Source organism: Canis lupus, chromosome 26, assembly GCF_048164855.1.
Source record: "Canis lupus baileyi chromosome 26, mCanLup2.hap1, whole genome shotgun sequence".
Taxonomy (NCBI): Eukaryota; Metazoa; Chordata; class Mammalia; order Carnivora; family Canidae; genus Canis; species Canis lupus.
In genome coordinates, this window is record NC_132863.1 from 44,439,015 (window position 1) to 44,462,081 (window position 23,067).

At 65.2% G+C, this 23,067-nt stretch overlaps 1 protein-coding gene and 1 long non-coding RNA gene across 3 annotated transcripts; both read left to right on the top strand.

Annotated features, from left to right (window-relative positions):
* Nucleotides 1-303: 303 nt before the first annotated feature.
* Nucleotides 304-2,705, top strand: LOC140617926 (uncharacterized). Its single transcript, XR_012018075.1, has 3 exons — nt 304-575; nt 903-1,016; nt 1,992-2,705. It is a non-coding gene; the product is annotated as an uncharacterized lncRNA (long non-coding RNA).
* Nucleotides 2,706-6,245: 3,540 nt separating this feature from the next.
* On the top strand, nt 6,246-20,671 carry RBM38 (RNA binding motif protein 38). Of its 2 annotated transcripts, XM_072801532.1 has the most exons (5): nt 6,246-6,524; nt 7,227-7,350; nt 7,833-7,887; nt 18,403-18,539; nt 19,061-19,198. In XM_072801532.1, the coding sequence occupies exons 1-4, from the start codon at nt 6,288-6,290 to the stop codon at nt 18,533-18,535; spliced, it is 549 nt and encodes a 182-aa protein (XP_072657633.1). In that variant the 5' UTR covers nt 6,246-6,287; the 3' UTR covers nt 18,536-18,539; nt 19,061-19,198. The 2 variants fall into 2 exon arrangements, with proteins under 2 accessions (XP_072657633.1, XP_072657632.1); XM_072801531.1 differs by lacking the exon at nt 18,403-18,539 and having other exon boundaries at nt 6,254-6,524; nt 19,061-20,671.
* The last annotated feature ends 2,396 nt before the right edge of the window (nt 20,672-23,067 follow it).

Below are 23,067 nucleotides of genomic sequence, written 5' to 3' on the forward strand. Positions count from 1 at the left end.
GATGAGTTTTAGTGAGGGAATTTTTTGAGGCATGTGTTCCCCACTGTCTTTAGGTTCAAGGCATGTCCCGTGATGCCGGGGGTCTCCATCTCATGTGGGACCTCGTGCAACATGACCCCAGTCCTTGGCCGCCTCCTGGGGACTTTGCAGGAGGGGCCCCTTGACCAGCATGGGAGGCCCCAAGCACAATTCTGAGTTGCCTGCAAAAGCGAGGTAGGTATACAGTATGGACTGAATTGTGTCCCCCCCGCCAAAATTCCTGTGGTGAGTCCCAACCCCCAATGCATCAGAGTGTGACCACACTGGGAGTCGGGGTCGTTACAGGGGTGATTAAATTCAGTGAGGTCATCACTATGGCTTCTAAGAAGAGATCAGGACACAGACACACAGGAAAGACCACGTGAGGACACGGGGAGGACAGTCACCTGCAAGCCAAGGACAGGGGCCTCATAAAAAACCAACCCTGCCAATACCTTCATCTTGACTTCTGACCTGTGAGGAAGTAATTTCTGTCTTTAACCCCCGCAGTGTGTGGTCTTCACAGCAGCCCAAGCTGACCAGGACAGTGTTCCCAGGTAGCCATTCGCTTCTCAACTGTGTGACATGGTGTCCCCCACCCCAACACGGACCCCGGGTCCACGCCGTACCTGCAGGCACCTTCACCAGCACACTCCTGGGCTCCCTGGGGACCAGGCCGGCACCCTCACTCCCATGGCACAGACAGGATCGGCCTCTGCCTGGCCTTGGTCTCACGGAGTTCTCGAAGCCACATACACGCCGGGCTGAGGAGCTTCCCAGCACACCCGCTAACCTGTAGAGTGCCAGAAAGTGTGCGGCCTTCAGCAGGGGAATCGCCGGGGAGTGGATCCACGTTTTCAGATCAGCACTGGTCACCTTTCTAGGGTTCACCGAGGCGGTGCCCTGCCCTGGGATGTCCACCGAGGAAACCCCACCGTCAGCTCCAAAGGGGGCCACTGCTCTCCGTGCTGCCCACATGGCAAAGGGTCGTCGCAGAGGTGAGTAAGGCTCCGGACCTTGAGACAGGGAGATCACCTTCCACTTAGCAAGGGAAGCAGGAGGCAGAGGGAGAGAGCGTCCGGGTGGTGTGGCCTGAGACAGACCCCGGGCAGCTGGCCCTGAAGTTGGGGGCAGGGCCCCTGAGCCACGAACCCAGCAGCCTCCAGAAGCTGAGACGGGGCAGGGCTCGGATTGCCCCCCAGAGCCTCCAGAAGGAGCCAGCCCTGTCAACACCTTGACTCTATCCGGAGAGACCCCCTTTGCGACCACAGCCCCCTCACAGCCACCATCGGCTCTTGTGGCTTAATGCATCAGCAAAAGAGCACACGCCTTCCTATCTCACACGCTTATGGTTTTTTAAAAATATTTTAATAGCTGCATTTTATTATTTATTTTTTAAAAATATTTTATTTGTTTATTCATGAGAGACACAGAGAGCGAGGCAGAGACACAGGCAGAGGGAGAAGCAGGCTCCTCGCAGGGAGCCCGATGGGGGACTCGATCCCAGGACTCCAGGATCACTCCCTGAGCCAAAGGAGATGCTCAACCCCTGAGCCACCCAGGCGTCCCTAATAGCTGCATTTTAATGTGATTATTTTCCTTTGCATCTCTAGCCACTTTGCTGTTTGACACCATCGTCGGAGGAGGGGCCTTAGGCCTCAGCTGACTGCCCAGGGTCCCCGAGAGGGGACGTGGCCTGCAAGGGCAGGATGGGCTTTTCCAGCTGGCTGGGGGCAGGAGGCCATCTCCAACAGCGGGATTTGGGACTGCATCCCCCAGGCAATGGGAAGGCCTGAAGGAGCCTGCGTGGGAGGGGCTGGCACGGCCCCACCTCCCCACCTGGCCCCAGGCTGCTGTGTAGGCTGGAGCCGAGGCGTGCTGGAAAAAAACCGAAAATTGCAGGAGTCTGCATTTACTGAGTTCCCACTCAGTGTGAGGATGACCTCAGCACTTTCTGTGTTTTCCTCCTGCAGCTTCCCATGGGCCCCTGTGACGAAGCTGCTACCATTACACCCATTTTAGAGCTGAAGAGACTGAGGCCTGGGGACGTGGCTGTCACCGGCAGACGTGTGATGTGTGCAGGACACGAACGTAGGGCTGTCTGGCCTTGGCCTGCCCTCTCTCTCCCCGCCTGGCCCCCCACAGCCTGCAAAGAAAGTGGCTTTCATCACCTGTTGAGGGGGGCCGAAATAGGCCAATCGGGCTTAAGGGATGTGTGAAAGTCGCTGGCCAGCGGAGGTCCCCCTCGCTTCCTCTTTTTGTTTGTCATGTTGATGTTTTATTTTGGGGTCCCCCAAGCCTCCAGTTGGGGCCGAGGTGGCAGCAGGGGACCCGCACGCTTCCACCTTGCAGCCTGGCTTTGAGGTGAATGCACCCCTGGCCTGAGTCCACAGAAACCCCGAGTCACTCGGGCCTCCATGAAGATAAGCAGGCTTTGGGGATCCCTCTGCATGCCCCCTGCTCCCCACCTTCTGGCTGTGCTCCGTGCCCCCCTCCACACACCTCTCCTGAGTGTTTTCCTCGCGCCTGGCACCCTTGGATCCCCACCTTCCCCAGCTGAGCAGGAAGGCTGGGAGCGGAGCTGCCTCCCACGCCTGAGTCCTGGGAGGACACTGGGGGGCCCGCCCCTCCCCCCAAGGCCCTGATGGCGCTTCCCCATCCCAAGAGTGACAGGCTGTGGGATTCCATCTGCTGGGGCTCTGCCTTGCCCGTCCCTTCAGCGCCGAGTCTTGTGGGGCTGCCCCAACGCAACCCTAGAGGCCACGAGTGCAAAGTCACGGCGTTCAGTGGGGCTGTACTCTGCAGCCGGCGCTCTCTGGCCCGTGTATCTCTCCAGCCTCTGCTCTGTTGTCACTGGTGTGTGCATCTTCACGTGGGCTTCTTGTGAGGACAACAGTCATGGTATTAGGCCCCATACTAATCCAATATGACTTTCTCTTAAATAGATTAGATTATTAAAGAAGCCCCTACATCCAAATAAGGTCACATTCATGAGGACCGGAGATTAGGATGTGAACTCATTTTGGGGGGGACACAATTCGAGCACAACAAGGGCCCTCACCCAGGCATGCTCTCAGACAAGGGCTGGCATTTGCGGAGTAGGGTCCTGAGTCTGGTCCTTCCCCCTGACTTCTGTTTCATTCTCGCTTCACTTGACATCTCTGAGGTCCCACCTGCGCAGGCTTCAACCAGAGCAGACAAGTCTTCCATTAGAGGCTGTGCGAAGAATAAATGGGACAGTGGACTGGCCACCATTTGCTGCCCTCCGTGGCCTTGGGGAAGCCACTCTGAGCCTCGCCGCCCTCCCTCTTAACACTGGGCTAGTAGTACCCACTGATGATAATGATTATTTTGAGTTTAAATCATCTAATCTGTGTAAGTCACCTAGTCAAGGACCCAGCTCCAAACAAAGGAACTTTATCATTATTGGCGGTGTGTGTGCCCAACACTCAAAAAGTGTTCTGAGCCTTTGCATTCCCTTCTCTCTGCCGTCCCCTGTCCTCCAGGGGCCCTGGCTGTCACCAATCCCACAGGCCTTCCCTGACTCTCGAGAACAGGTATCACTGTCTGCTCCTCTTCGGTGTCCCCCTTCCACCCCTGGACTAGAAAAACCTACCCAAACCTAAACCTACTATTCACCATTCTATTCATTCATGGTCTCTCCACTCCCCGGAAATGAAATGTAAGCCCTGGAGGTGGTGGTGGTGGTGGGGGGTGTCTGCTTGTTTCCTGCCCGCCCTGTCCTGAGGCCTGGAGCCCTGGCCTGACACCTGATGGGCCATTAATAGGGATGTGCTGGGGGAAGAGCTGATTCCCAAGGCGAAGTGGGAGCCCGTGGGGCCACCTGGCGCGAGGAGAGGTGGGGAATGCAGAAGCCCTACTAGGGGCCGCAGGCTGAACCGGTGAAGCCCCCTCCCGCCCCACGCACTCCAGGCACCCGCGCGCTCGGGCGCACGCGGCCCCGGGCCGGGCAGGGGCGCGAGGTGCACGCGGCCGCCCCGCCCCGCCCCGCCCGGCCCGAGCCCGTGTTCCCGCCCCGGGAGGCCCCCCCCGCCCCCCCTCCCCCGGCTGGGGAGCCCCGGACCCCGCGGCGCCAGCACGTGCTCCGCAGCCGCCGCCGCCCCGCGTGCAGCCGAGCTCCAGGCCGGCGCTCCTGCCGCGCGGGGCTTTCGCCGGGAGGGGCCCGGGGCGCGGGGGCGGGGCCGGGGCGGGGGGCGGGGCCGGGCGCGGGCGGCTCTGGGACTTGTAGGCGGAGAGTCTCGGCGGCCGGCGCCTCGGGGCCAAGGCGCAGCCCGCCCCGCCCGGGTCTGTCCGGCCAAGGCTGGGTGGCCTCCGAGAGGCCCTGTCCGCCGCGCAAGGGGAGGTTGAGGCCGGCGAAGGCACTCAGCGCGCCCCAGATCACGCGGCCGGCTGCTGGCCGCCCTCCCTGGCCTCTCGGAAAGAAGTCTGGGCCTCACTTAAAAGTTTCCAGAGGGCGCTCTGGAAAACCCCGTGCAGAGCTTGCCTCACCTCCGTTCCATCGTGCATTCACTCAACAAACACTTGCCGAGGGCCCCCTGCTTGCCAGGCCTTGCCGCTTGAGCAAGACGTCCAAGGTCCCTCCGAGCAGAAGGGGGAGGCCGTACAGGCAGGTGCAGGCAACCAGGGCTTCGGGAAAGAAGTACAGCGAAGGGGATGAGAAGGCAGGATGAAGAGCCCAAGAATGAGGCCAAGGGCCTGGAGGAGGCAGGACTGTGCCTGGGGTGTGGGAGGAACGTGAGCCGCAGGGCCGAGGCAGGAGTTAGATGGGACAGGGAGCTGCTGAAGGCGGGCGAGGAGGGCCAAGGGGCCCAGGGCCTGGACTCAGCAGGTGCCGGGTAACGCCCGAAAGACCAGGGGACGTGGTTCGCCTCCCCGCCGCGCCACCCCCAGTCCCGCAGGCCCCGGCCTGTATCCCTCGGCCCCAGAGGAGGCTCAAGGGTCACAGAGTCGGCCCGAAGGGACCCCACTTAGCGCCGCAGGTCTCCACCGTACAAGTGGGTGCACAGCTGTGCCCGGACGGACGTGCGGAGTGTTTGGGGCGCCCAGAGCCACGCTCTGCACCGCGTGGAGGTGGGATCCCCCGAGCTCAGAAGGGCCCCACGCTGGGTTTGGTATGAAATTTCTAAAAACTTGGAACAAGTTCTGTGGCCGGTCCTGCCTGGTGTGGAGCTCACAGAGGCCCTGGCATGGCCTGCTTCCGCGGCTGGGGACGGGGACGGAGGGGCCGGACTGCCGCGCGGCAGGGTCGTCCACGCAGACGGAGGAAGGAATCCCTGATGCCGGCCGGGCTGGAGAGGCCAGAGCCACCTCCTCCGGGGACCCTCCGGGATGGCGGGTCCCTGGTTTGCGTCCCTCCCGCTTGTGCACTGTGGGCTCAACGTTGCCTGGTCCGCGGAGCGAGGGTGTGGTGCCGGGCATCCAGGTGGCCCCCATCCTGCCGTGCCCGCCGCACGAGGGGCCCTGGGAGGCTTTCGTCGAATGAATCTTGCTTGTAGACGAAACCAGGGTCATCTCAGCTTTTAAATTTTTTTTTTTTATTTATTTATGATAGTCACACAGAGAGAGAGAGAGAGAGAGAGAGGCAGAGACACAGGCAGAGGGAGAAGCAGGCTCCACGCACCGGGAGCCCGACGTGGGATTCGATCCCGGGTCTCCAGGATCGCGCCCTGGGCCAAAGGCAGGCGCCAAACCGCTGCGCCACCCAGGGATCCCGCATCTCAGCTTTTAATACACGTTGCCGCATCCTGCGTGGCTCGTCCCGTTGGCTCGGGACACCTGATGCCGGTCGCCGCTTACCTCTGGTGCACCAGGCTGTGCGCGCCACGAGGGCGGGGGCCGGACTCCGGGGGGCGCGCACAGGGCAACCCCCAGCCCCGCTGCGAGCCGCGCCCCGCCCCGCCCCGCCCCGCCCCGCCGCGGGGCTCCCTGGGCCCGGCCCGGACTACGGCTCCCGGCGGCCCCTGCGCGCCCGGGGCGGGGCGGGCGGCGGCGGGGGGCGGGGCGCGGCGGCGGGGGCGGGGCCGCCTACAAAGCCCGGGGGCGGGCGGCGCGGCGCAGAGTGCCCCGAGCGCCGGCCGGAGCGCAGCGCAGCGCAGCGCAGCCAGCGCGCAGGCGGGAGCGGCCCCGCGAGCGGACGGGCCCGGGGGCCGGAGCGGCGCCGCCGCTGCCCTGCTCGCTGCTCGCTGCCCGCCGCCGCCCATGAGCGCGGCGCCGCGCGGCCCGGGTCCGTAGGCGGTGGGGCGCCCCCCATGCTGCTGCAGCCCGCGCCGTGCGCCCCGAGCGCGGGCTTCCCGCGGCCCCCGGCCGCCCCCGGCGCCATGCACGGCTCGCAGAAGGACACCACGTTCACCAAGATCTTCGTGGGCGGCCTGCCCTACCACACCACCGACGCCTCGCTCAGGAAGTACTTCGAGGGCTTCGGGGACATCGAGGAGGCCGTGGTCATCACCGACCGCCAGACGGGCAAGTCCCGCGGCTACGGCTTCGTAAGTGGCCCCGCGCCCCGCCCCGCCGCGCCCCGCCGCGCCCCGCACCTGCCGCCCCCGCCCGGGCCCCGCCGAGGTGCGCGCTCGGCCGCCCGCCGCCCTGCCCCCACCCACCCCGCTCCCGGCTTCAGAGGCGGAGCCGCTGCGTCCAATTAGCACTTGGGAGTTTGCGGGGAGCTTTTGGGGACGGTCGGACGCTGCCGGGACTTCCTGGAGCAACAAGCAAGCGGGAGCTCAGGCTTCCCCCCCCGCCCCCCCCCCCGGGCGCCCTGGAGGCCGCGAGCACCCCCTCCCTCACCGTGTCCTGGGAGTTCCGCTCAGGGCCCCAAATAAACAGCAGCTCAAGTCGGAGACGACCTGAAGACTCGTGTCCTGTTCCCCTTCTAACTAGTGCCCCCCAGGCCCCCGCAACAGGCAGGCAGGAGGGCTGCCCCGCCCCTCCCCCTTCTGGGGGAGGGGGAGGGGAGGGGAGGGGAGGGGGGAGGGTGCCGTGTCTACCCTGGGGAGCTCTGCCCTTGAAGGCAGGTTCCCCAGCGCCTGAGCTCGGAGGGAGCAGAGGAATCCAGGAGCACCTTGGTGGGAGGGCCCCGAGGGTGGGAGAGCCCCCCCCCAGGGGGAAGTGGGGGCCCCTCCCCGGAGCAGGCAGCCCTGTGCTCCTCCCAGCGCCTGAGGGAAACCCCTGATGCCCCTGTGCTCCTGCAGGTGACCATGGCCGACCGGGCGGCGGCCGAGAGAGCTTGCAAAGACCCGAACCCCAACATCGACGGCCGCAAGGCCAATGTGAACCTGGCGTATCTGGGCGCCAAGCCGAGGAGCCTCCAGACGGGTGAGAGAGCCCGTGTTCTCCTTCCCTGGCTCGCCTCGACTGCTATATTCAGTGCTGGTATCTGTGCGGTGGAGGAGGCCCCCCCGCCCGGCCCGGCCCCAGGAGTGGCTGTCAGCTATCATGTGCTTGCAGAGCCGTCACAGGGCCGCCATCCTCTAGCTCGGGAGCTGGACCCCTGCGTCTGGGCACATGGGCCGGTGGGGCAGGGGGAGGAGGGCGCATCGGCTGTCCCCGAGGGAAGGAGGAAGTTGGTCCCCGGGGCTGGAGACGAGGACCCACACCCAGAGGGTGCTGCTGCCCTGCTCCCTGGGCTCGCTTCGGCAGGGAGCTTTCCGGTGGGTGGGAGGAGGGTGGCCTGGGAGTGTAGGCAAAGCCCGTTATCTATCTCCAACTTTTGTTGGGGGGTGGGGGGGTGGATGGGTAGGGCTGTGTGTTTCTGCTCCCCTGGTGAGGCCGAGCCTCTAACTGGTGTCTGGTTTTAGGCTTTGCCATCGGCGTGCAGCAGCTGCACCCCACCTTGATCCAGCGGACTTATGGGTGAGTGGATGTGGCTGCTGGGGGCAGGGCTGGAGGAGGGGTGGCAGGCCAGCCGGGGCAGGCCATAGGCGCCCCTTGGTCCCAGGGAGTCTCACCCCAGGACCGCCAGCCCCACAGCTTTGGTTGTCATGTTCAAATCTGCCTTCCTGTGTCTGAGAACCATCCCTTTCTCTGATCTTCCAGAAATGTGATTGCGTTCTGGGGGTTGGGAGGGCGGGGGGCACTTCTCCACTCCCGACAGCCTGCCAGCCTGGTCTCAGATCCTGGCTTCCCTTTGATGAGTTGTGTGACCTCTGGTAGCTTACGTGGTGGCACGGTTCCGTGTGTGCCTCAGTGTTCTTCCCTGGGAAACGGGGGTGGTAATGGCATCTGGGAGTTGTGTGGGTGGCGCGCTTAGGATGGGCCTACTGGGGGCACGTGAGCTCTGGGAGTGTGCCCCACATTCCGTGGAACCGCGGCTGGGCTCTTGTCAGGGTGCCTGGTGACCCGCTCTGGTGGGTGACAGATGGTGGCGGCAGGTCACTGCCATCCAGGGTCTGGTGTTTATGAGAGCTGCAGCAGGTGAGACCGCACCGGGGCCAGCTGTCCAGCCCGAGTGGCCCGGCCTGTGGGCCTTGTGTCAGGCGTGCTCATCCCACCCTTCCTTCGCCGTTTTTTTTTTTTTTTTTTTTTTTTTAAACTTCTAATAAGTCTTGGCAGCTGCTCGTGGAAAGACACACACGCTTCAGGGGCACAAAGGAGCCTGCCATGCGGTGTGACTTCCCGGCCCCATGATTGATGTCGGCTGTGTGCCCCAGTACCGGGAGCAGGTTGATTGTTGGGGGTGGGGGGCGGGGGTGATGAGGGCAGTTATAAAACAGGTGGCCCCTGTTAGGACACTAGCACTTGAGCTGTCAGAGACCACATCCCAGCCTCTAGGTCGTGTGCTTCAAGTTGTGTGAGTGTGTGTGTCTGCAGGAGTGTGTGTCTGCCCTGGAAAGAGGAGCAACCTGGCTCACTGGCAGGGGTGGGAGCTGGGCTGGGGTGGGTGGGGACACGGAGCGGGTCAGACAGATGGCCGGGGAGTTGCTACATGCCTCTGATTTGGGGGTGCTGGCCCAGACAGGCAGCATCTGTGTCTGCGTGGTGGCCTTGGCGTGGATTGGCGTGTGTGGGAGCTCAGCTCTTGGTCTGTTCTCCGGAGACGGAGCCCGGGGGCGGCTGGGAGCAGGTGGTTCTGGGTTTCCTTCTGGCCCCGGGATCAGCTTCATCAGTGTCTGGAGCCGTCTTGGAAGGTATTTGGGGACACCTGCCATCACCCTAGGTCCTTCCTCTTTGGAGTTTAGGTCACAGGGGGAGGGCGTTCCTCATTTTCTGTAGCCTTGGCTCTGTTCCCCAGGTCCATCCCCGGCGCCTGGGGTGGGGTGGGGCGGGTGCTGGCCCCACAGAGCTGGGGCACAGGCCTGGAGCACCTGCAGCTCTGTTGCTTCAAATGCAGCAGAGCCTTCCCCTCCCAAGTTCTAGGTCGTCACTGGTCCTCTGAGCCTGTCTCTAAGGCTCCAGTAACTGTCAGGACTCGGCCTCTGGAGTCTGCAGACCTGGGTTCAAATCCTGGTTCCCTCTGGGGCTGTTGGGCCTTCTGGAGCCTCCAGGTGCCTCGTCTGTTGTTCCCCCAACCGAAACCAAGTGCGTCCCATGGTGCGAGCGTGGGGCTCCGTGCCCCTGCCCCCCCTTCCCTCCTGCCCTCACAGCAGCCTTCTGAGGTCAGGACTGACGTGGTCCTCACTCCGTAGATGAGGAAGCTGAGACAGGTTTGCAGACCGCCAGGGTGCCCTGAGTGGCGCGATCTGAAACCGGGCTGGCTGGCTCCGAGGCCACACTGCACCGCCGCTCTCTGGGGTGGGCGGGTAGGAAGGGTGCCCCGGCCTTGCCCTCATGGTGCCCCCAGTGCCACCCACGTGAGGTTGGGGCGGGGGTCAACCCGGCTTTTGCCGCGGCGTCTTCCCGACTTCAGGTGACGGTGTTTTGTAACTAGATCTCTGGCTGGCACCGGATACCCGTGACGAGGAGGCGGCCAGTTCTGTTTGCTGGTTGCCAAGGGGCGGGGACCCAACCGGCACAAGGGGTCAGAGGGACCGTCCAGCTCCTCGTTGCCAGCGGCCAGCGGACCGAAGCCTCTCCGGGTCACGCCGCCTCCCACCAGGCCTTAGTCTGGGTGGCAGGGTGGCGGGTGGGGCCCTGGGGGTGCTGGCCCGGGGGTTGGGGCCGGGCGGCCCGGGGTCAGCTGTCCTCCCCGCAGCGCCCCTCAGCTGGGAGAGTTGGGCCGTCAGCGTCCCTTTTGTCTTTTGTCTTTGCGGAACAAGAACAATCGGGCGGGAGCGCGGCCGGCCTGACTCAGCAGTCGGCGTGGTGCGCTGCGGGCTGGTGGCGGGGCAGGCCTGTCGCTGGCCAGGGCGCCGTGGGACCCGGGGGCACGGTGGGAGCTGGCGCCCGTTAACCCCTCTCCTGCCCGGCTGGACTTCCCCACAGCCTTCCTGGCTCCCATCCCCTGCCTTGGGCGGCTCCAAAGAGTCCACGGCCCCACTTTGGGGCTGGGCCACGGCTGAAGCCTCGCCCGCTGGGCCGGACACCTCGGTGCGGAAGGTTCGCCCGAGACGTTTTACACGTTAGGCTTCTTGCTGGGATGCCCCTGCCCTCGGTTTTTCCAAGTGGGTCGGGGTCTTTTGGGACCTGCCCTGGGCTCTGCGTCATGGAACTATACGTGGGGGGGCCAAGGCCTGAGGCTTGCAGGGTCCTTCCTTGGCAGGTGACAAGGGACTTAATGACAGGACTCCGGCCTCCACATAGGCCTCCAGCGAACATCTCAGCTGCCCTGGTGGGACCGTCCGCAGCCTGCAGGCAGGCAGGTTCCGGGCTGTTGGGAGAGGGCGCATGTGTAGGCAGAGCTTGGGTCTGGCCTGGAAGGGACCTCCTGGCGTCAGAGGCTGTGTCCACGCCTGGGCCCGAGGCCTGCCAGGATCTGAGGTTTGTCCTGGGCCTGGCTGTACTTGGAGCCTCTCCTTGGGTTATTTTTGAAGGGCCAGCTGCTTCTCTGGGCACAGCCCCCACCCCCGTTCTTAAGGGGGCCTTGCTGAGGCCTTCGTGCCGGTTGACCACAAGCCCCGCTCTGTGCCAGGCGTGCGGCCAGGCCCCGGGTCCCACATAGCAGCGTCGCCGGGTGCTGGAGGGAGGATCCCGGGGCCTGCCTGGGCTCACCTCCCCGTCCGCGAGGTGGGGACCAGGATGCTGCAGCCACACAGGGCGGCCTTGAGCACTGAGCGGCCCCCATGGGCAGAGCCAGTTGGGGCCTGGCCTTCCCGGGATGACTCCGGGTTTGTCAGTGACCGTCTCCCGCAGCGCCCTGACAAGGCCTGTGGCGGTGGTGGGTGAGGAACCTGCCCGAGCTCACACGGTGTCGGGGGCAGGCGGGGAGGGGGGTGAATGGCTGCCTCCCCCTGGCCAGCTCCGAACAAATGGGAGCCAGGCGCCCCAGGACAGACCACTGTCCCGGAATCCTCTTGGGGGCGGCACGTGCCCTGACTTTCCGGGAGCCCTGCGCCCCTTGTGACGCCCCCACTGCCCTCGCCATCACGGGGCCACGGGTGTGTGCACGCTGAGGCAGGGGTCTGAGCCCATCCCTGGGTTACCAGGATAGGAGAGGGGCTGGGGAGTGACGGGAACGTACCAGTGTCCCCAGGAGTAAAGGGTCATTCATTTATTCATTCATTCACTCCTCATGTTGGGGGTGTTGTACGCCAGGAGCCGTGTCCAGGATGCTTTATGTAAGAGAGACACAGAGTCGGTTCCCCACTCGTGGGCGCTCCCTTTCCAGTGGGGACATCAGACTATTAAAAACTCTTCTGTGCCCCCGAGGGTCCCGAGGCGGTGCCCGGTGTCGCGGCCGGGGTGGCTGGCCGGGGGCGGTTCCCCGTCGGGGAGCGGTTCTGTGTGGTGCGTGTCGTGGTGGGCGGGCCGCCTGCACATGTGATAGAGTGTCCTGGGCTGACACCAGGACACACCAAGAAAACACCTGCCCGGGGCCCGCAGCCTAGCTAACGGCGTGCCAGCATCGGGTTCCTGGTTTTGGTAACGTGCGGGGTGATGTCACCACTCGGGGGACAGTGCAGGAGGTACACGGGACCTCCCAGCGCCGTCCTTGCAACTTCTGGGGCTTGTACCATTATTTCATAATCCGGAGGAAATAAAGGGTTGGGTGGGGAGGGAGTGGGAGAGGCTGGGGGGGTGTCAGCATCTTGGGGGTGCGGCAGGAAGTGAGGTCAGAGCCGGAGGCCGTGGGGGCTGGGAGGAAGCTGGTGCCTGCTGTGGCGTCACCTGGCTTGTTTTTACTTTCAGGGTGCCTGGGGTGGCCCTGCTCCCCACACTGTAGCTTCCTGTTTGGCAGCCACTGGAGCGAGGCGTGGGCTGGCGTGTGGCCCTCCCCCGGGGGCGGCCCGCGCGCACCTGTTGTTTGCCCCACGGCTGGAACAGAAACCAGCCCCTCGGGGCGGCTCTGGGGCTCCTGGAGGATGAGCCCTCGCTCCGACCCACTGCCCTGGCAGGAAGGGCCTTCTGCTGAGGCCCGGAGAGCCCCGACCAGCAGGCTCGGGCCGAGGCATGGGGCCTGAGCACAGACGGAGGAGGCCGAGGGGTGTCTGAGCACCCCCATGGGTGTGTCCTGGGGGGGGAGGGCTTCCCAGGGGGCCTTCTTCACAACTGGCGAGTGCGATGCCTCGTTGCCGTGACTTCTCGGGGAGCCCCAGCTTCCCTGTTGTCCGTGTGGACGTGATGAGGGCCCTGGAGGGTTGTGGGGGTCTCTGCCTTCGTGCCCCCACCCCCATGTGGTGGGAGGAGGAGGCCGGGAGTGCGTTCAGCCAGTGTGGTCAGCAGATGCTCCGTGGCAGGGCCGAGGGTGCCGTGGGGATGACGGGGAGCAGAGCCAGGTTAGGGGTGCGGAGGGGCCTGTAGCAGAGGAGTGTGTGCAGGGGGACCAGGTGGCAGCAGGCGGGGGCGGCGACTGGGCTGCAGCACCAGCGTGAGCAGCGGGAGGAAGTGGGCAGTGGGGGCCCAGGGGTGCCTTTAGATTGTTCTGAGGGCTGCGGGCCTGAGGGGGCCCCTGAGCGGAGGAGGGCTGGGTCCCTTGTGTCCTGAAAGCGCCCTCCTAGGCAGGCCCCCCGCGCCCCCCCGCAGTCCCCGTGCAAGGCCGTGGTGCTGCTGGCTCCGGCGCCAGGGTGAGCAGCTGCAGGATTCCGAGTACATTTTAAAGAATGTGTGGAAGAGGAGCCGGGAAGCTTCCAGAGCTCCGGGCTGAGCACATGGAGGGGTGGCTCGGCCTTGGGGAAGGGGGGCAGGTGAGGCTGAGGGTTTGGGGGAACGGGAGGATTTCAGGTTCGGACAAGTTGGGTGGAGATGCGAGCCAGGGCCTGGCACTGTCCCACACCTGCCGCCCCCACCTGGGCCTGCTGTCTGATGGCCCCGGGGAGCATTCGTGTCCCCTGTGGGGGTTCCTGCACGGCCCGGTTTCCTGCCTGCGCTGGTGGCCTCTTGGGGCCCCTCCCTGCGCCCCCAGCGCTGCCTGCGCGTCCAGCACGGCAGGCGAGGCAGGCGAAAACCTCCAGACGGCAGAAAAAGTGAAACGGGCTCATTTGCCTTTCTTGCTTTTATTTTTGGGGGTGGCTTTGTGTTCAGAAACGGGTCCCTCCGGGGCCCTGGCGATTCCCTCCCGAGTCTTGCTCTGAGTGTGTGGCGTGCGGCCGTTGTCCCCGGCCGTTGTCCCCGCCGCTGCTGCCCTTGGCTGCGGTCGGGTGCTGACCCCGTGTGCCCAGGCCTTCCTGGCCCTGCTGCTCGGAGCCCTGAGACCCCTGCCTTCTATGGGGGCTCCGGGGACCCAGGGCCGCTCTGTCGGGCTCAGTGCAGCCTCGGCTTACAGAGGGGGAAACAGGCCAGACGCCAGGCCTCAGACTCAGGGTTCTCGCCTCTGGACCCCGGGGCCTCCTGGGGGCCAAGTCAGCAGCGTCATTAATTGGGGTGCCACAGGCGCCAGCAGACTCACGGCCCCCGGGGGATGGGAGTGAGGCCCCGAGACCCCCATTCAGTAGGTTGCACGGGGCAGGAGCAGCCCTGGTGGGCATTGGTGACCTGACCTTTAGCTTCTGACCCTGGGCCTGACTGTCCCCCCGGCCAGTCCGCTTGTCGCTCCAGGGCTCCCGGCTGCACTCCTAGGGGCTGGTCCTCACCCTCCCTCAGGCCCCCGGACGGCTCTAGGGCACGCAGAGCCTTAAATCCTCAGGGCAGCCCCTTGGGGGGGATCCCACCCACAGAGGCAGAGCTGAGGCCGCCAGGCACAGAGCAAGCGCCAAGGCCAGCCGTGAACTGAGCCGGCAGGTCTCACCTCCCCAGAGTCCCCCAGCTGTGCCAGGCAGGGCTGCCTCTGTTGCCTTCAGAGGGTCCAGGAAACGGTCGGCAATCCTGGGGGAGGCTCCTTTGCCACCCGGGTGCCAGCAGTGCCAGGAGGGGCCCTCTGCACTCGACAGGTGATGTGCTCAGTGGTTGGGACCCAGTCCCTTTCCTCATAGGGCTTATGTTTTCATGGAGGAAACAACAGAACAAGACGGTAAATAACCAGATTTCAGGTCATAAGAAGGCAGTAGAGCTGGTGGTGCATGGGGTGTGCTGGTGTTGGCCTGGGGTTTGGTCAGGGAAGGCCTCTGAGGAGGTGAGGTTTGAGGGAAGGAGGAAGAAGCAAACGAGAGGGAATAGCAGGTGCAAAGGTCCTGGGGTAGAGGCGCTCGTTGAGTCTGGGGAACAGAAGGGAGCTGGAGGTGGCGGGAGTGAGGACACTGAGTGAGAATAATTGGGAGAAGTTGAGGCCTGGTGCCGTGGGAAGCCGTGGGGCGAACAGCTTGGTCCTGGGGGGGACCTGGTCTCCTTCATGCTCTTAAGATGATCCTCTGGCCACCAGATGGGGGCAGAGGTGGGGACAGTGGACCTGCTATGATGTGTTGTGGGTGGAGGCTTGACCTGAAGAGATGGTGGGGAAACTCGGGGGGCCAGGGTGGGAGTGAGGAGCGCCTGGCGGAGCGTGGGCAGGGCCGACAGGCCAGCCTTGGTCAGCACAGGGTGTTGTGAGGCCCGGGCCCTTTCCAGGGGCCTGAAGATGAGGCGTGTGGAGGTTGGCAGCGCCCCGAGTTTTCTGGGCAGCGAGGTGGGGCGGCAAGGAGCCGCCTGGACACTCCCGCCCTTTTCCCCCGGGTGCCCGGCGGCCAGGAGCTCGTGTGCGGGCCTGGGAGGGGCCCTCCCACCGGGAGCTCGGAGGGTTCCCCGTGGGCTGTGTGCGGCTCACCTGCACCCCTGCAGCTCCGCTTCTCCGTCTCCACCCGGGCCAGGGCATCTGGTCACGAAAGCGACAACCAGGAATGTTCCAGGATTGGAACATTGTTCCTGATGTTCTGGAGGGGCACAGTTGCCCAGGCAGAGAGGAGCCCGCTCTTGGGGTGGACGTCCCCGGCCTCCCAGTGGGCAGAGCTGAGGGTCCGTCCCCTCCTGGGGGGCTTGCGGCTTCCTCCCCCACTCACCTGTCCCGGCCTCGCTGTGTGGCAGGACCTGCCAATCCTCCTTTTCCTCTGGACCCCGGTCTGGGCGCACGCACCTGTCTTGGGCCCAGTCTCTGGAGATGCTGAGCTCCTCTCTCCAGGGGAGAGGCACTGGGGGCTGCCGGGTTGAGGACGGGCGCCGCTCTGCCCTCTGGGTGGCCTCCCGGAGACCTGGGCTGGCCCCCGAGGTGGGTCCGGGGTCGCAGGCTCCAGCCAGCAGCCCGTCCCTGGGGGCACAGGGCCCAGGCAGCTTTGCCACACCCCGGCGTGTGATCGTGCATGTCACCCGGGCCTCTCTGAGCCTCAGCTTCCATCTCTGGGAAATGGGGTAACACGGCACCTCTCGTGGCGTGAAATCTAAGTTATCGGGCTTTTTGCAGAGGGCAGGGGCGGTGGGGGCAGAGCTCTCCAGGGAAGGGGGTGAACAGATGCCAATGTGCACCGTCCCAGCGCGTCCGCGAACGGGGGCTCCCTTCCTTCCCGACCTAAACAGTATTTGCTCGCACCACGTGGCAGCGTCCCCGTGCTGGCCGGGACAGAGGTCTGGTCCTGGCAGTGGATGGTGTGGAACCTGCATCGTGTGACCACGGCCCTCCCGGCTGACCTTGGGGTCACGTGGCCAGAGACCTGGTCCTTCTGAGCGGGCGGCGGCGTGAGGCGTGGGTCTGGGCAGCGCTGCTGGCGTGAGGGTGGGCATCAGAGTCCCCGGGGGCCGCCAACTGCAGATGCCCAGATGCCATCTGACTCCTCGTCTGCAGGGGAGACACATTTTTAGCAAACGCTTGGGGGTGTCTCCGGCAGGGGTGTCCCTGCCCATGTTTGGAGAAGTTCTGGGCTTTAGGCTTCCGTGGCCTCAAACTCAGGAATGTTCATGAGGTTCCAGGAGCCAAGCAGGGGCCCTGACGGTGCCGGGGGCGTCCCGGTAGGCGCTGTACCAAGATCCGCTCCGTCGTGGCTCCGTTCTCCTTTCCTGACAGGGGCATGGGCCAGCCTCAGGTGGGGTCAGGAGGACGCCTGGGGGTGGGGACTCCAGGGAGGCAGAGGCACGTACAGACCCTGGTAGGGCGGTGTGAGCACGCAGGGTGCGTGCCGCTGGGGCGGGACAGGCCGACCTCAGAGGACAGGCTGGCAACTTGGCCTGCTCCTGCAGTGCACGCACCTGCCTCTTCCATGCTCTTCCCCTTCTGGGAATGCTGTTCCCTGCAGCCACCTCCGTCTTGTCTTCCGGGCTCTGTGCAGATGCTTCCTCCTCCGAGAGGCCTTCCCTGACCACTCTCTGCAGTCTCATCTCTGGTTCATGGGTCGGATGGTTGGGGTGTCCGTCCCCCAGGCCTCCTGACAAGCACAGCAGAGGGTGGGGCGTCGGGGGGCACAGCCTGTGGTCAGCAGGGGTGTTGCTGCCCCGGCCTGCCCCTCCCTCCCCCCAGGGCCCCGGGGCTGCAGCCCTGCCCACACCAGGCCCTGTGGGCGCTCTGGCCTTCCCGGGGGCTCACGGGTGCAGGATTCGTTCCTCTGGATCTGCCCTTGGGGGGAAGGACGGGTCCCCGAACATCCACCATCTCCAGGCACAACGTGCGCTCGCAGACGCGGGTGGACGCTGGCACGTCTTCCTCCGGACCTTGTCTCCCCAGGAGGAGCCCCGATGGCCCTTGTTCTCCGTCCCGGCCCCCTCGCAGAGCCCCCGGCGGTTAACAAACCACTCTTGCCTCGGGTTTGCAGTGCGTGCGACCTGGCTCACTGCGCTGGCGTGCGCAGCGGCCCTGCTCGTCGCGGCCTGGGCACACCCCGTTGGTGTGTCTGTGCCGCTGTGGGGGGCGCCCGCGGGGCTTCTGCTTCACGGCCCCTTTTCCTGCTTATGCCTGGGAAGTCGTGCGCCCGGTAGCAGCCGCAGGGCCCGGCAGCACCCTCCGGCGGCCTCCAGATCCCCCTGAGCGCCTGGAACACGATGCCGAGAACGTTCCATCAGCTCTTGGACCCGTAAAAGCAGGGGTTTCATCCGGGTCAGCCTCTCCTCTCTTCGCGTGGTCGCAGATACACATCTGTTGGTTTTAGCGTCCACGATGTCACGTGGAGCACGCACGTCGAGGTTTTGCAGAGGCAGCACGTCTGTTCAGCTGCTGGTTCGCTCTCCTGACGGCGTGGAGGGCGGAGGCGTGGGCTGAGCGCGGGCCGCCTGGTCGCCCCCGCCACCGTGTGCGGCGGGCCCTGGAGGGACGTGGGGTGTTGCTCGGTGGCCTCGGGGGACGCTCGGCTTTTTCTGCTTGGTCGCCGGTCCCGTGGACACTGCCGTGGCCCGCTCCGTACTTGGTGCCGGAGCGAGGGCGAGGGGGGCGCCTGAGTCCTGTCCACCTGCTCCCAAGGCCGCCCCAGGGTCCGCCCCTGCTGAGTGTCGAGCGGGAGGGAATGGCAGGAGCCTGGTCTTTCAAAACTGCTTCTCCTGGCGGGGGCGGGGGCGGGGGGCGGTGGCTGATAGGTGCTGGGAGGAGTTGGGGTTCCCTGTTGCCCCAGGTGTGGCCCTGTCCTGTGCCCCTTGTGCGGGTGTGAGGAGAGGCCGATGCTGACAGCCGCTCCATCCTGCCCGATGAGGCTGCTGGGACCTGACAGGCCGGGACGCCCAGGGAGGCCCCGCCACCCGCCCAGGGACGCCCAGCGCTGGTTGGCACAGCAGGCCCGCGCCGCGCCGATCCTGCCTTCCTGAGCGTCTCCCCGCTGGCGACGCGTGGGACCCCGTCCCTGCCTGGAAGGCTGGCGTGCACGGGTTCAGAGGGTCCCCTGTGTGGGATGGCTGTGTGGCCTTGGGAGCCCCCGAGCCCCTGAGCCCCGTCTGTCATGAGACAGGATGAGGACCCGAAGGGCAGCCTGACCGCAGGTGTCCCCACTCAGTGTGTTGAGGGTGTTTGGGGCCCAGGGCTGCCTGGGGCCTTGCTTCTAGGGTCCCTCCTGTCCTCTTTGTCTTCGTCGACACCCTCGGTGCATCGCCCTCACGTGGTGCTCACTCAGCCACGTTCGCCGTGCCCTGGGCTGGGCCCTGCTGTCAATGACCAGGTGAGGCTCCCAGGTGCGGGGCAAGGCGTGCTAGGCCGCACATCCTGCGGGTGTCACCCGGCAGGTGGCAGACACTGGGGAGACAATCGGGGACATGGAGGGGTGGGGTCCCACAGGACCCAGGCTCAGAAGCCCGTGCCGGACTCGATGTTTGCTGACACCATCTGAAAATCAGAAGTCATTTTTAAACCTGGGCCCCCTCGAAATCACATAGCTGACCCTGTGGGGGATGGTGGGAGTGTGGAGCGTTGGGTTGGGCTGGGGGTGTCTGGGAGGGGCTTTTTGAGAAGGGGAGCTCTGGACAGCCGGGGAAAGTGGGTGGCAGGCAGTGGGAACAGCCAGTGCAAAGGCCCTGGGGTAGGAGCACATCTGGTGTGTTGTTGCTGTCCCCATTTTACAGATGAGGAATAGACCGGGCGGGGGAACGGAGCCTCACCCCGCTCCCTCACTCCCCACTGGAGCCCGCTGTCCCCAGCTCTGCCGCCTGACCCTGGCCCTGACCCTCTGTGTTTGGCCCACAGGCTGACCCCCCACTACATCTATCCGCAAGCCATCGTCCAGCCCAGTGTGGTGATCCCGGCTGCCCCGGTCCCGTCGCTGTCCTCGCCCTACATCGAGTACACGCCGGCCAGCCCGGCCTACGCCCAGTACCCGCCGGCCGCCTTTGACCAGTACCCGTACGCCGCCTCGCCCGCCACGGCCGCCGGCTTCGTGGGCTACGGCTACCCGGCCGCCCTGCCCCAGGCGCTGTCGGCCGCGGCCCCCGCGGGCACCGCCTTCGTGCAGTACCAGCCTCCGCAGCTGCAGCCCGACAGGATGCAGTGAGGGACCCACACGCCGGCCGGGCGGCTGGCCAGCTGCGGGCTGCGCGGCCCCACGTGTGTCTCCGGGGACCCCGCGGGACCCCGGACGGACTGGAGACCGCTTCTTTATAAATCCAGGCCCCGCTGCGTCTCCAGGGCGGCCTTAGGGAGGAAGAACGCCTGGAAGGTCTTCGAAGATGCAACCCAGACCTCGCACACACCGCCAGCCTTCTTCCTGCACCTCTCGCCCGTCCCCGCTCCCCCCGTGCCCCCAGGCCTGTCCCCCCAGCACCCGGCCGGGCCCTCTCACCCTCCACAGACTGGCTGCCCGCTGGGCTGCGGAGACACCGCGTCCTGCTCAGAGATGCCTTAGCCCGGGGCCGCCCGAGAGCACCACGGGGGGCAGGCCGCGCCGCAGGTGCATCCACGAGCCGCCGCCGTAGGAGGTGTCGGGGGGCACCTGCCTCCGGAATCCGCATCTTCTAGACCGCAGCCCGCACCCCACCCCGCCCGGGGCTCCCGGGCACAGCAGGGCCGCTGGCGACGTCCTTTCCTGTCAAAGCTGCAACTCTTTTTCTTACCGTCGTTGTTTTGCTACTAAGATGATTTCAGAATGTCTAGTCTATTTTTTCAACCGGAACTCCCACCACCAAGAATCCAGAACCTATTTTTGACTCGGAGAGACACCTTTGTCGATGGCTCCGCCCGAGGAACCCGGTGACAGTGTTTCCGTGGGATAAAGCCTCTGCCAGCTGGGGGGCGGGCGTCTGCAGGCGACGGCAAGTCGTCTCAGAGCTTGGTCCCCTCCTTGTTCACAAAGGGCAGGAGGAGCGGGGCCCGAGGTGGTGCCGGCTGAGGGGCCGGAACGCAGCATCCTGGCCAGCGACGGGGTCCCCGAGTGCAGAACCACACGGCCGCACCTGCCCTGCCCCCCGTGTGGTGTCCCCTGCTGTATACCAGCCTGGGTGGTGGGGCTGAGCTGAGACACCCACCCCTCCCCTGGGGGCTCAGTCCTGGGTGGAGGTGAGATGTTCCGGGGGCCATCGGGGGGGGGGGCCCCGCTCAGCGGAGGAGGGGAGTGAGCCGAGGGCCAGACTGGCAGAGGGATTTGGGAGGGGCGGGCCGCAGAGTGGGGGGCACTGGGGGTATTCCTTTGGACCTACCTCAGGGAAGTGGGGGGTCTCAGGGGCTGACTGACGTGGGCAAGCACTTCGCGGCACGCCTGGTACAGAGTCAAGGCCCAGAAGTTAAAGGTAGCTAATATTATAATAATATTTTTATTAGAACGTTCTGATTATAAAAATAAAACTTGTTTTCTTTAAAGAAAAAGTTGGTCTCTGGTTTTTCTCTGTCAAGTGGGAGCCTTTAACACTGTCCCCGCCCTCTGCCACGGTGATCACGGGGGTGTTGCTCTGGGGCAAGGTCACACCTGGTGTCACAGCTTGGGGGTGGGGGGATTCCATCAGTTCCTTGAGCCCCCCCGCCCCCGCCCCGCATGGGCCTAAGGGCCTCCAGAGGGAAGGGACAGACCATCCCCCCCACCATCACCACCCACCTCATCGCTGAAGCTGGCAAGGGATGGATGCTCCCCCCACCCCGGGCGCTGCTCATCTGTGGCCCCGCTGCACATCTGGGGGAGGACTGGACACACCCCCACCCCCACCTCGGGTGCTGCTCACCCGCTGCACGTCCAGGGGAGGACTGGAGCCCCCCACCCCCACTCCGGGTGCTGCTCACCCGCTGCACGTCCAGGGGAGGACTGGAGCCCCCCACCCCCACTCCGGGTGCTGCTCACCCGCTGCACGTCCAGGGGAGGACTGACCAACTCAGTGTCCTGGGAGCGGCGGCTGGGGGCAGAGGTGGGCGTGGTGTGATGGGCGGCTCCCCAGAATCCCATGGGATGAGGGTCAGTTCCCCAAGAGGAGGGAGGGTGTTTACAAGAACCTGGGTAGCTGCCCGAGGGGTACTGAGGCAGGGGGCAAGGTCCCAGGAAGGGTGATCGTGGTCTGGGGCTGAGGGTCCGGCCCGGGGATAGTCCCGGTGTTTCACAGAACTTGGCTGGAGCCACGACTCCGTACTGGAGAAATCACGGGAGACTCACAGAGGAGGTGTTAAGGCTGGAGATACGTTCACTCCAAGAAACACGGACCAGTATAGAAGCAGAGCACTGGGGAAAGTCCTAACAGACACGATGCTGCCCATTGGGGCTTACCGTGTAGCAGGGGACCGTGACAAATGTGTATGGGGTGATCTCAGAGACTGATGGGCCCTATGAAGCAGGTATCACGGGGGATGGAGAATGACAGTTGTGGGCCGACAGCAGCAAGTGCAAAGGCCCTGGGGTAGGGTGCACGGAACAAGGAGGCCAGTGTGGCTGGAGAAAGTGGCAGGAGACAGTCAACCCTGCAGAGCAGAGCCGGGCCCCCTCCCATGCCATCTGTCCCCTTGTCCTTCCATCGCCTCCCCAGGTGTCACCTCCCTCACTGGCTGAGCCAGAGATTCGAGTTGCTCTCACCTCCGTTCTCTCCCTCACCTTCACATCTGACCCACTGCTGGGCCTGGAAGTTTCCGCCGGCTAAGCCTATGCGGAACCTGCCCCCCACCCCTTGCCAGGCACCGCCTCTTCTCTTCTGCCCCTGGCTATGGCCCCTGCCCAGCTGCTGTCCTCGTCCTGCAGTCCGTGCTCCACACGCAGACAGAGAGATCACGCCTGTCAGCTCAGAGCCCCCTGTGGCTCCCTGTGGGCCTTGAAGGAACAGCCAGTGCCATCACTGTGGACTGGGACCCACACTCACCTCCTCCCTGTCAGCTGGAATCACCAGTCCCAGCTCACCACAGGCCCTTTGCACGTGCTACGGAGTCCTCTAGCCTCCACCAGCTGAGTCCCTCCTTCAGCTCTCAGCCCAAAAGTCTGAGTTCGGGGACCCTGGAGCCTGCCAGCGTTCTGAATCTGATTCAGGGAGCGATGAGTGGGCGTCAGAGATTTGTGGCAGGGGCTTCAGGACCACCCATTCCAGGTAGAGTGTGTGGTGGGGCCGACCTGAGCCCGGAGAGGCTGGGCCAGGGGACGGAGGGAGGCACGGAGAACGTCACGGCGACGTCCGCTGGAATGGGGCAGAAGGAAGCGTGGTGAGCCCGACCCTGGAACCCGGCGGCCGTCACTGCATGTGGTCGGCTCTGGGCCGGGGAGTGAGATGGGGTCTCACTGGGGTGGGGAGGGGGCCTCCCTGGGACCCCCCAGTGACCTCCTCAGGCCTCTTCCACTTTGAGGTCTACTGATTCCCTCTTTTCTGTGGTTCAGAACCCCTGGCCTCTGCCCAGGAGGAGTCGGGGCTCCCAGGGTCAGGTCAGGTGAGGCCGGCCAGGCAGGGTGGCTTTTCTCACCAGGGACCCGGCTCTGTCCCCGTCACCCCCCCCCCGCCCCCCTCCCTGCCCGCACCGGCCAGGGGTCAGGGAGGTCAGCGTGGGGCTCCCAGCTCGGGGACACATTTGCTGCGGCTGATAAGGGCTTGGGGGCTGGGCAGGGGCTGCGGGCGCTGCCAGGGTTATCTGCGGGGCCACACGCTGCCAGCCCACTTCCTGTCGCTATCGACGTGTGGCAGCCTCGGGGACAGGCCTTGGGGCCTTGAAAACACCCGCCTGGGTCCCAGGCCCGAGGGCTCCGGGGGGTGGCACACGGAAGAGAGTTTCCAAAGTCACCGGCTCCAAGGGGAGGGCAGGGCGGC

What these genes read in the sequence shown, in the direction of transcription:
- RBM38 (XM_072801531.1), top strand. Translation starts at nt 6,288, where the DNA reads ATGCTGCTGCAGCCCGCGCCGTGCGCCCCGAGCGCGGGCTTCCCGCGG. An exon ending in AGTCCCGCGGCTACGGCTTC is followed by an intron (nt 6,525 to 7,226) that starts GTAAGTGGCCCC and finishes GTGCTCCTGCAG; the next exon opens with GTGACCATGGCCGACCGGGC. An exon ending in GCCGAGGAGCCTCCAGACGG is followed by an intron (nt 7,351 to 7,832) that starts GTGAGAGAGCCC and finishes GTCTGGTTTTAG; the next exon opens with GCTTTGCCATCGGCGTGCAG.